This window comes from Equus asinus, chromosome 4 (assembly GCF_041296235.1).
Source record: "Equus asinus isolate D_3611 breed Donkey chromosome 4, EquAss-T2T_v2, whole genome shotgun sequence".
Taxonomy (NCBI): domain Eukaryota; kingdom Metazoa; phylum Chordata; class Mammalia; order Perissodactyla; family Equidae; genus Equus; species Equus asinus.
The window spans coordinates 43,239,848-43,252,060 of NC_091793.1; the positions used below are offsets into that span (position 1 = coordinate 43,239,848).

The 12,213-nt window shown below is 42.1% G+C and overlaps 1 protein-coding gene across 3 annotated transcripts in view; it reads right to left on the bottom strand.

The window, feature by feature from the left end:
* Positions 1-12,213, bottom strand: part of GLT8D2 (glycosyltransferase 8 domain containing 2) — a 38,055-nt gene that overhangs the window by 1,896 nt on the left and 23,946 nt on the right. For all 3 annotated transcript variants that reach the window (XM_044746081.2, XM_070507175.1, XM_070507174.1), the window contains 6 exons: positions 11,785-11,956; positions 8,345-8,462; positions 7,085-7,169; positions 6,366-6,478; positions 3,762-3,928; positions 2,814-2,926 (listed from right to left, as the gene is read on the bottom strand). In XM_044746081.2, coding sequence (XP_044602016.1) covers positions 2,814-2,926; positions 3,762-3,928; positions 6,366-6,478; positions 7,085-7,169; positions 8,345-8,462; positions 11,785-11,956 — 768 coding nt within the window. The remainder of the gene's footprint in view (positions 1-2,813; positions 2,927-3,761; positions 3,929-6,365; positions 6,479-7,084; positions 7,170-8,344; positions 8,463-11,784; positions 11,957-12,213) is intronic.

Here is a 12,213-nt window from a genome sequence, read left to right on the forward strand (position 1 = left end):
TAGCACATGTGGATTTATTGAATTACTTTTAATGACTACATAGAGTGGACATATGATGATTTATTAACTGTCCTTCTTAAGGACAGTTAGGTTGTTCCTGTCCCTTCACTAGCATAAACAAGGCTACAATGAGCAGTCTTCTCTGCACGTCTTGTGCATGTATACAAATATATCTGCAGGATAAAATCTTGTAGGGGAAACTGCTAGATTGAAAGGCGCATGCCTTTTACATTTTGATAAGAGATTGCCAAATTGTCCCCAAAAGCACTTGCATCAGTTTCCCTCCCACTCGGAGTTTATAAAAGTTCTTGTTTCTCTACATTTTCCCTCCTTAATATGGCAACATTTTCTTTTAAGTGGTCTTATTTTTACCATATGAAATGCAACTAAGAATAAGATCTACTTTTTAACAAACAACCGTCTCCATTTGAATATTATTCCCCTCATAAGTAGTCACTTAGAGACTGTGCATTTACCCTAATATTGTCATTGCTTAGAATATTTTTAGAATATCTCTTCCAGAAGTACATTAAGAGCTTGTGAATGTAAGTCTTTTTTTTAATAACCTGTATGGTGTTAAATTTTCTTTCTATTAAAGGGAATTTGATATTTTTAAAAAAACAATCGAAAGTCCATCGAGTAAAAAGAGGGGTGAATAGCTAGAGTTATGTTATTCTAGTTTAACCTATGATGTAAGAAAGAAACAACCAAAAACCCTGTCTTCTGTTACTCATAATAAACATAACTGTGAAGGCGGCTGCAGAAGAAAAGCTAGGTGTTTTGAGGCAATCGGAGCTTAATTGAATAATTATCAGCTTCCACAGAATCTCTGCAAAGGAGGTGCTTTCACGTGAGCAGACCCCACTAAGTCGGACATCGTCTCTCGGCTCCATGACTGAGGGCTCTGTAGGGACTTGCAGTTTGCTTTTAGCTAAGTGTGTTTCATAAATTTTTAAAATCTTAAGCCTAGCTGCTTAGACCCAAATTTCATACCCATTATTGTTACATTGCTTTCTGCTTCCAAAACCGAATCATTTTTCAAATGATTTCTGTGTAGATTTGCTTTGCAGACCGTCCCTGATTCAAAACCGTCAGCACAGATATTAGCCCTGTTCTACGAAGAAAAATGACTTCTTCCCCTTGGGAAGGTTCTGCCCCTCCCTGCTTGTCAATAAGTTAGGTGTTTCATAAAATGTAGTTCTCAGTCTCTGTTCCAAGATCATAAAATGTTCTAACCTTACCGATCTCAGCTCCTCAGAGCTGTTCCTACACATTTTTTATAGATATTCTACTTTGATAGGATTTTCTGCACATTCATTACATGGAAATGTTGATATTTGACCTAACAGTGAACCCAACATTATTATAAATCTATTCAGATGGAACACTAGTGTCCTTGACTTCCCTGTGTCACTCTTATGTGCACACAGATGCTCGGGAAAATCAGGGAAGATTCAGGTAATAAGGCAGAAGCAAATCTATACAGAATCATTCAGAGGAGACCAGAATCCAGCTTCCACAGTCTTGTCTGTCTTTTACTTTGAAAGAGAGAGTAAGGGCCATCCCACCTTGCAGGGTTGTTCTAAGAATCAGAAATAAGGTTCATCTTTGTCACCAGAACCTAGCCCAGTTCTTGGCAATGGAGTGGACACCTGGTAAATATGTCTCCAATTCTAAAATAATCTCAAAATGTCTGAAAACGAAAGGATTTTTAATAACTTCTTTGGCAGTAAAACCTAGGTCCCAGTCGGGGTACCGTATAACAAGTATAACACGTTACCATTTTAAAATTCAAAACCTTTCTACATCTTTTTTTTTTTTTTTTTTAAGATTGGCACCTGAGCTAACAACTGTTGCCAGTCTTTTTATTTTTTTTCTCTGCTTTATCTCCCCGAATCCCCCCGGTACATAGTTGTATATCTTAGTTGCAGGGCCTTCTAGTTGTGGCATGTGGGATGCTGCCCCAACGTGGCTTGATGAGCAGTGCCATGTCGGCGCCCAGGATCCAAACCGGTGAAACCCTGGGCCGCCGCAGCAGAGCACACGAACTTAACCACTCGGCCACGGGGCCGGCGCCCCCTCTAAATTTCTAAACAGGTCTGGCCAACTTGTTTTGGCTAATGGATTGTGGCCATGTGTCTGAATGAATGTCAGTGTCTCCTGTGCCAGGCTCAGTTCTAAGAAATTTACATGTATAGGTAATTTATTCCCTATAAAAACTTTATAAGGTTCTACTAGCTCAGTTTACAAATGAAGAAACTAAGGCACAGAGAGGTCAAGTAACTTGCCCAAGGTCATAGGTAATAGCAGAGTTGGGATTGTGATCCATACCCTAGAGCCTGCCCTCCTGTAGTGAAGAGTGAATAAAAGACTGCCACGGGACTCATGTAGTGAGCAGTCAGTAAACAACTTCCTTTTAAAAGATAAATTGCCAGCTGTCCAAATTTTGTCATAAGCCATTATGCTAATTCATTTGGTTTTGTCCACTGTAGGCTGCTGCAAGAGGGCAGTAAAGGCAGGTGAAGAAGTTTTGACAGTGAAATTTCCGTCTTAACAATAGTTAATATTTATCGAGCACATACTGTATGCTAAGCCTGAGTCTAAGGGCTTTTCATGAATTTCTAGAAACATGCCCCTCAGGTAGGCATTTTTATCCATTGCATTTGCAGAATCTGAGCACTGAGGGTTAAATAACGTGTCCAAGGTCACCTGGAGGATTTCAATTGAACCTGGTGCTCCAGCACACTGTCCTCACCTTAGCCCTCGCTGGGTCCATAAAATGCACATTTGCGTTGTTTTTCTGAAATACTCACCCAGGTGCCTTATGTGCCACAGGGGGTTGATGGTCGAGTATTTCCCGTGGAACACAATCAGCATTGGGGAGGTGGCCACCCCTCCTCCCAGGGAGCTGCTGTAGAGATTTTCCCTAAGAAATGGAATAGGAAAGCAACACTCGGTCTGGAGCCCCACAGACTGGGATAAAGTCGAATCTAAAAGTTTTAAAAGATGCAAGACAGTCGCACTATATAATAAGACTATAGTCTTTCATTTTCCCCAACTTTTTATTTTGAAAGTTGTCAAACCTCCACAGAATTGTCAGAACACCATGAACTCCCGTGTTTCGCCTAGACTCACAGGGTTGGCATTTTGCCATTTTAATTCTCAGCCTTTTTTATGGCAAACATAAGAAGATCAAACTCGGATCCTACATTATTTAGAGTAACTTTACTTAAAAATTCAAGTTATGATGGTATTAAAAAATATCCAGATAAAAAAAGATGGGTGGGAAATGCAATGACATGATAACAGTGGTTGTGTTAATTTCTATTTTCTCTATTTTAAAACTTTGATAATGAAAAATGATAAGTTATTTAAAGTTCAACCTTAAAAGACAAAGTTGACTTTTTAAAATAATCCTTAGAAACAAATCTATACAAGAAGGAGAAACTCGACTAAGATAAATGATTTTCAGTAGGAAAGGCTCACTAGCATTCTGGGAGATTTAAAGTCAAATTATTAAACACTATCTTAGAAAAAAGCTTGGATAATGAGGGATTCCGCAGGCTCTCCCTCCCTCTGATGTATCTTTTGACAATAAATTTTCATCTCCTGCCCTCTTCTTTCTCAGCAGTGCCCCTGTGAGAAAATTTGACTTCAGAAGTCTGCGAAATATTTCTAACCCCTGAGCTATGCATAGAAAATTAATTGAATAATTGAGTTCCCAAGCAAAAGGGAACAATGGTAGCGAGGTCTACACATACTCCACATTTTTTTGCATCCATTTCTCCAACTGCTTGGTGATTCGCTGGTGCTTCCATTCCGTCATGTTGGCAACAATCACGCCAGGATTGAAAGAGCAAGTGCTGGGGCTTATGCCGAGGTCTTTTATGGTCTTCTTCCGGTAGTCCAGATAGCCCATGTATGTATTCTGCAAAGGAACAGGACACACGTGCTTCGGACTGATGGATCTTGTTTCTGGAAAATGACCATTTTATGGAAACCGTTGTGCACTATCTATCTCTGGGTTTGCTCCTGTGTCACTGGCCACTTCCTAGTGTCCTTTGCTGATTTCCTCTTGTGTCCCCAGCCACTAGAAGCTGAGTGCCCCTAGTCTCATTGCCAGCACCTGTTCCTTTCTGTAGCACCAGCTCCCTAGACAGCCTCTTCTGGTCTCCTGGCTCTGAATACTACCCGTGGAGACAGCCTGGACCTCTCCTCTGGATTTCCAACTCCTGCTACATCTGCCAACTCATGATGTCTCCTTCTGGATGCGTCATAAGGCAGCTCCAACTTACATCCCAAGACTGATCCCGATCCTGCCCCAAACCTGCTCCCCCACAACCTGCCCCACCTCAGTTAGTGGCAACTCCATCCTTCTGGTTACTTAGGCAAATACCCCAGGGTAGTTAGGTCATCCTTGACTCCTCTTTCTCACTTTTCATCCAGATCTGTCAGCAAATCCTGTGGGTCCCATCTTCCAAAATATACCCAGAAGCCAACCACTGCTCGCTGCCTCTACTGCTCCCTTCCTAGTCCAGGCCATAATCACCACTCCCTGGATTTCTGCAAGCCCCTCCTAACCTGTGTCCCTTCCTCCACCCTTTTCAGCCCCACTCGGTCTCTCTGTTACTCATCTGCTCACAGTCCCTCCAGTGGCTTCCCATCTCATTCAGAGTAAAAGCAGAGTTCCCAAAATGGCCTGCCATGCCCTCCACCACCTGCCCCCACTACCTCTCCAACTTCTCTTATTCTCCCCTTGATCCCTCTGCCACACTGACCTTGTTCGTTTAATACATCAGACACACCCCTGCCTCAGGACCTTGGCACTTGCTGTTACCTCTTCTTGGAATATTTTTCCCCTAAATATCTGCTTAGGTGGGTCCCTCGATTCTTTCTGGTATAGGCTCAGCAACACCATCTCAGTGGAACCTTCCCTAATCACCCAATTTAAAACACAGCCCCACCTCCGCCCTGGTCCTCTGTTAAATATTTCACTTGTTTACTGACCCTCTCTTCCCACTAGAATGTAAGCTACACAAAGGCGAGAGTTTTAGTCCTGTTTACTGTATTACCAGTACCTAAAACGGTGTCAGGCACGTGGTAAGCACTCAGTCGGTAGCTGCTGAATGAATGTAATGTGAGGCAGGACATGCTATTTCACCCATATAGCTGTCATAATCCACCTCGGTGTGATGCTCAAATACAACACAGAAAGAATGGAAATGCTTGAGCACTTTCTATGTGCCAGGCACTGTTCTAAGAACTTTCCACACGTTACCTCATTAATTGCATGCAATAACTTTACATGGATTAACTAAGCTAATTCTCACAATAACTCTGCAAGGGAAGTACTGTTACTACTTCTATTTGACAAATGAGGGAGAAAACGACCGGTTAAGTAACTTGCCCAAGGTCACAAAGCTACTAAGTGATGCAGCCAAGATTTTGATAAAGTCTGGTCTGGCCCCAGAACCTAGGCCTTAATGTGTGCCACATCTTAAATGCCACACATATGAAATTATTTCCTGGAACTTTTTTGAAGAACAGCATTTGAGGGCCTGGCCCGGTGGCACTCGCTTTGGCAGCCCGAGGTTCACAGGTTTGGATCCCAGGTGCAGACCTACACACAGCTCATCAAGCCATGCTGTGGTGGGCCCCACATACAAAACAGGAGATGCGCACAGACGTTAGCTCAGGGTGAATCTTCCTCAAGCAAAAAGAGGAAGATTGGCCACAGATGGCAGCTCAGGGCCAATCTTCACACACACAAACACAAAAAGAACAGCATTTGATTCTTAATAGTATCTTAAGGCCATTCTTTTGGTTTCGGTATTACATACAGGTTCAACTTTCCTCATTTCCACCAGGGTAAGGAGCTCTTTTACCCTTGAACAAAATCACTATTTTCCTCTACTGAAAAGGGGGAAAAAGCAATGGTGAAAACTCTGAAAATGGAACCAAATCTTCAGTGAGTCTCTTTTACAGAAAACACCATCTCTGACGTGGTGTGTGGCTATGAGCAGTCTAGATAACAACTGTCATTTCTGGAGCATTTACTCCATACTGGACACTTTGACAGCACGTTATTTCATCACAGCTCACAAAAACACAACAAAACAGATATTATTGTTGCCGTGTTTCAGGGAAAGAAAGCGGGCCTGCAGGGCTAAGTAACTTGCTCCAGAGTCAGTAAGGAGCAGAGCTGGGCTGTGAGTCAGAAGCCCAGGCCCCTGTGCCGTTCTGCCTCCCAGCAGTCTGGGCTGGAGGGCTCTTGAAGGTGTAGGTTACCCTCATTGTGAGTTGCAGGCTGGAGCAAGGGCGAGAGTCACAGGGTAAAGGTAGGATTTCTGAGACAAGGTGCCCACCTGCAGCCCCACGAGTCTGTCTATGTCCTGAGCTGAGGGCAAATTGCAGTCATCTGAAAAAGCTGCCGCGTGGCCCAGGGCCAAGGTGGTGTCATACAGTTCTTGGATGTCACCTGAATTTAGAAACACCAGGAGTTAAAATATAGCATTTGGTTAGGGCTAGATGGAGCTTCAACGGTCCCTGATTTTGCTACAGAGGAAAACTACGTGATCGCTGATTTCAAGCAGCTTGGCAATTTGCACAATAAGAATAGCTCATATCGACTTAAAAAGCCATTTGCTAATAAGCTCAGATGAGCATTGGTCAAATTTCTTTATTTCTACTGCTGTGTAGGTACCACACCAATACTTATCTGATTTGCATGGGGAGAGAGAAGGCAACATTTACACACCAAAACTTAGCTCACTTCCAAGAGTGTCATCAGGGAGACTTCATTCTCTTACGTTTTAGGGGTGCAGAGGAAGGAAAGCCTACCAAGCTATTTATTACAGACTTCAACAATCAGAACGTGGCTCTCAGAAAGTCACCTGGATTGTCCTGGAAAGTGAGTATCAACCTGTTATCAAAATAATCCCGAATTTACAACAATACCATACTCCCCACTGTACTAAGCAGTCAGAATCCCTGGGCAGCTAGCTCTTTTGAAAATGAAGAGAGACAGTCGTTCTACTTATCAGCTGCTCCTTCTCTGAGCGTTCTTGGCGGTCGGCGAGTATACCTTGTACAATTATGTCGTCGTCCAAATAGATGACTTTCTCATGTTGGTGGATAAGCAGAGGGAGATAAAATCGAACAAAGTTCAGCTGTTAAAACAACAAAAGAAGGGATGGTGGGGAAGAGGCATTTGGCTCAGTGTCTTCCTGGGGTGCTGGAGGGTCGGCTTTGACCATGGCCTCGGCTCGGCTCCAGGTTTGGAGCAGAATAAAACAGAGGCTGCAGAGATGCCTCTCCTGAGCTTCCTGGTGCCCGACCCACCTGGGCCCTGAGATTGAAACCAGAACAGGTCGGCGTTTCTCCCAGATCCAAACCCCCCACTGCTGAGACTGTGGCCGCTTTCATCTCTGTGGACTGCTGCCGTGGGTGTCACAGAGGCTTACATATCATCTTCCAGGCCACAGATTGCCTGCCTTCCTCTCCGCTCAGTCATGTGATTACTGTCAACTAAATCAGGCTTACACACACACACTCATCATGCCAGCAACAAGCTCAATCTCTTAGCTCCTTGAACGAGAAGAAAGTCAGAGGAGCATGGGCTGGGAGCGAGAGTCTTAAAGTTTTATTAGCCAAAGTCCCAACTCAGCTAGCACCCTTGACAATAAATATCTGGAATTGGGAAAAGATCACGCCATTCGATAGAGGGCTTAGAATTTAGAAAATTTTCAAGGATGGATTTAAGTAATAATCATACGTGGAAGGTGGCTGCATTTTCTGTAAACCTGCCATCAAAAACACCACTCTTTATGCTGGAGAGGGGCCCTTTCCTAAGAATTCCTGCAGTAAAATACCTCAAGATTTCTCATTACAGGGAAAAAGTTGGTGTCTCCTGAAAATATTATCTTAGTCGACACTATAAAGTATATAATCCATCATGCTACTGTTTTTCCTTAGCTGCTGGCATCCTCCGAACTAAATTTAATATACAGTCACAGGACACACAGCCTGTAGGTTGGGAATATTTGTTCCTGGCCTCACTGCCTGTCCCCTTCCCCCGACCCCACAGGTCTATTCACACACGTAAATGCATCCCACATTTTCTTATGCTTCATTTCTTCTTTCATAGCTTCAGTATGTTTATGTAAACCATCTTAAACCCTTTCTGCAGCAGGCGGTTCATAAATTATAAATAAGCAGAGTGTGGTGGAGATCTAACACGGTGAGCCTTCAAAAATATTCTGTCTGCTTCCCGGCGGCTAGTGCTCCACGCTGCCCAAGGGTCTCACTGAGAACCGTCCCCAGCACATGCGCGATTCCTACTCACAGGCTGGAGCAATTCAGGCCTCGATGAATCTGGTCTGATCTTCCCTTTGAGGACCGTAGGGTTGAATTCCACGATTTTAAAGTTTATTTCTCTCAGTTTAGAATGTTCGATCCATTTTCTAAAGAGATGACAAAAAAAAAAAAAAAACCCTCTGGTACACACCTCCAACCTTTCCTCAATTTGCCTATTGCCTCAGAGTAAATGTGTTGCCTCCTTGGAAAGTTAAAAATAAGAGGTGTGGAACCTTAGTAGAGTTTAGTCTATGAATCCTTCTGACTTTTTTCCCCATCTGGTCTCGCTTCAAATCGTTCCTTTTTTTTTCCATTCACATAACTCTTTCTGCAAAGGAAATGAAGCGAAATAGTAATAACCAAATATCTCCCCAGATCCACATAATCTCCACAGGAAACTAGAAAAACAAAAAGCGTTCCTTCTTTCTAATAAAGCAGCATCTGTGGTTGCTGGTACTGTCTGTGTCATGTGCCAACAGCTATGTAATGTTACGGAGCAGGAGATTCTGAACCTTCTACTTTGAAGGCATTTTTACTCTGCTGTTCTGACTCCAAGGATGGTCTGAACTTACCTTGCCTCCTGGTCTCTGTCACTCAATCTTCCCCATCTATCCTCAATCCCCGCCTCCTCCTCCTCCCTTCCCACGCCCTCTCCACTTAACGTTTTCTCAGTCTTACAGAACTTCTGTCTTTTATCCAATTCATAATAAGATTCTTGGTAGAAATAATCTCAAAATAAAATTTCCAATGACTAAAGCCATAAATGGTAGAATTTGTTGTTGATTAGAAATCAACAAAAGAATGAAATCTTCCAAATAAAATTTAGATCTGCAAAATTTAAACCATAAAGATCAATAATTTACACAAGGTTATACGTCAATTATATCTCAATAAAGCTGGGGGGGCGGAACGAGTCATCCCAATAAAAAAAAAAAGACAACCAACAGAAAAACAGGCAAGAGACTTGAACATGCACATACAAATGGCTGAGAAATGTGTGGAAAAGTGCTCGATCACATTAGAAATAAAGGAACCTCAAATGAAAGCCACAGTGAGACACCTGAACACCGGCTGGAAGGATGAAGTTGAAAAGACCGGCCATTCGCAGTGTGGAGGTGGTGGTTGTTACCTGGGTGTGTTTACTTTGTGATGATGCGCTAAGCGTACATGCGATTCAAACAATTTTCTGTTTTTGTGTTATATTTCAATGAAAAGAGTTTTAAAAAATATTTTAAAACCAGGGTGGTGGACTAGACAACCAAGAACTGGAACCTGTGCCCACTCAGATGTCGCAAAGTCCTGGAGCTCATGCCTTCTGTTCAAGTACAAACCCTTACTCAGCACGTTACACATGCCCTCCTTTTGGGTTTGGTTATCTGGTTTTCATAACCACGGATAACTAAAGAGCTGTTAACAGCAGGCTAAGTGAATAATCTACAGTAATGATAAAAGAGTAAGAAATGAGACAGAAAGACTAGAAAGTGCACATTAGCCCTTGAAACAGCAGCCAAGGAACACTTAGATTAGGAGCAAATGCCTTTCAGATCTCAGTACTTCCCATGGTGCTATGGCCAAATATCTAATTCTAAAAGTCGCACATAAGCACATTCGCCTTATGAATGATGGAAATACTTGAAGTACCTTGAACTTCCTTCCGTTCATCACTGCTTTCCCCAATTCCTCCATCCTCCCCAGAGATAGTTATTGTTAACAGCTGGAGATCTTTCCAGGTCTTTTTCTTTACAGAAATGCATATATGTACATGCACACATTTATAGTTTGGGGTTTTTGATTTTCATTGCTATAGACCAAGTGTTTGTGTCCCCTTCAGATTCATATGTTGAAACCTAATCCCCAATGTGATGGTACTTGGAAAGGGGGCCTTTAGGAGGTAATTAGGTCATGAGGGTGGAGCTGTCATGAATGAGATTAGTGCCCTTATCACAGAGACTCCAGAGAGATCCCTTACCCCTTCTGTCATGTGAGGACACAGCAAGAAGGCGACCCTCTATGAACAGTGACGTGGGCCCTCACCAGACGTGGAATCTGCTGACATGGCACCCTGATCTTGGACATGCCAGCCTCCAGGACTGTGAGAAATAAATTTCTGTCGTCATAAGCCACCCAGTCTGTGGCATTCCCTTACAGCAGCCTGACGGACCAAGACATTCATAAAGTGGATCATACATACGAGGTGTACTACAACTTGCATTTTCCACTTCACAATATGCCTTGGGGATCGTCAATGTCAGTGTACACAGACTGCCTTCTTTCTTCTTTAATAGCCAGATCATATTCCATAGTTCATTTAAAGATTCTTCCATTGATGGCCATTTAAGCACTTAGCAATTTATTTACTATTTCACATAATGCTGACATTAACACTGTTGGACATATATTTTGGTAATACGTACTAGAATTTCTGTAGTAAGGATTCTTAACAGTGGAAATGGTATGGCGAGTCAAACTATATACGCATATAATATTTTAATAGATATTGCCATACTGCCCTCTCAAAATGCTTTACCAATTTACAAAGTGTACATCGTATAAACAAGGAATAAGCATGTCTGTTTTCCTGCACTAGATAGAGTGTTGTCCTATTGAATTTTTACCATCCTTATGCTTGAAAAATGATACGTCACTGTTTTAATTTGCATTTCCCTGTTAGTTACATGCAACATCTTTTCATGTTTATTGACCAACTGTATTTTTTCCTCTTGAATTGTCTGTTTGCATTCCATGCTCATTTTTCTTCTAGATGCTTGTATGTTTAAATTTTCTTTGTAAGAATTCTTCATATATTTTGAATAGCAATCTTTCATCTATAATACGTGTTGAAAATATTTTGCCTGATTTATTGTGGGATTAATTTCATTTACAGTGTTTTTCATCATTTAAAAGTTTTCAAATGTTATGCAGTCAGATCTGTCAGTTTTTTCCTGATGATTTTTGGGCTCAGGGATTTTCTGTTTATTTCTTCTAAGTCCAACTCCAGTTTATTTTTCAATGTGGTGTGCCATAGGTTAAAGATCACTTTGCAGTTCAAAAATTATAATTAGTGATGATTCTGAGTCATATTAAAATGATTATATAATATTAATATTCTCTCAGGTTAAGAAAGCAGAAAAAAGAGAAACCATTTTAGAGGGAAAGACTTTCATATAAACTGCTTACGGATTGGGGTTCTTTAGTTAATTAGACAATTCGCTTCTGCAGAATGATTCATTCTACCAGATTAATGGGGCTTGGCTGAAATTTCCTTAGCTAGACAACACATTTGTCAGGTCACCGAGTAAACCTCAGGTTATCCCCTCATTAATTTGAACGACATTTATCAAACCAAAAAAAGAAGGGAACCCATTTAAGGAAAGATAAGGAAGATTAAAAGAAAGTAGAAAACTCCAAAGTCTATAGTACACGAATTACCGTATTCGGGTCAGAGTGTTCCGGAGCCCAACTACGTAGAACAATATGTTGGCGTCAGTATTGCTGTAGATGCTATTGATGGCGGCCATGGTAGCGCCCATTCTCCCTGCTGCTGCACAGATCACCACAGGAATCTCGTCTTCCGTCTCCTCAGGAATCTCGGAGTCATCATCTGGAAACATCAAAATCAGGGTCTTGGAACATGAAGGAATTTCACAGTAGAGCCACTTTAGCTTGTCTCCCACACTCCTGGGGAAGATAGCGTAATGTCGAAGAGACTGCCAGCTCTTCTCCAATCCAGTCTCTCCTTCTCTTAGAACCAGAACATTGGAATTTTAGCTGGCACGTAGCTGATCACTAAGAATGCTTTTCCCAGACTCCTTTGCAGCTCTATGGGATCCTATACTGACCAACGGGATGTTAGTGCAA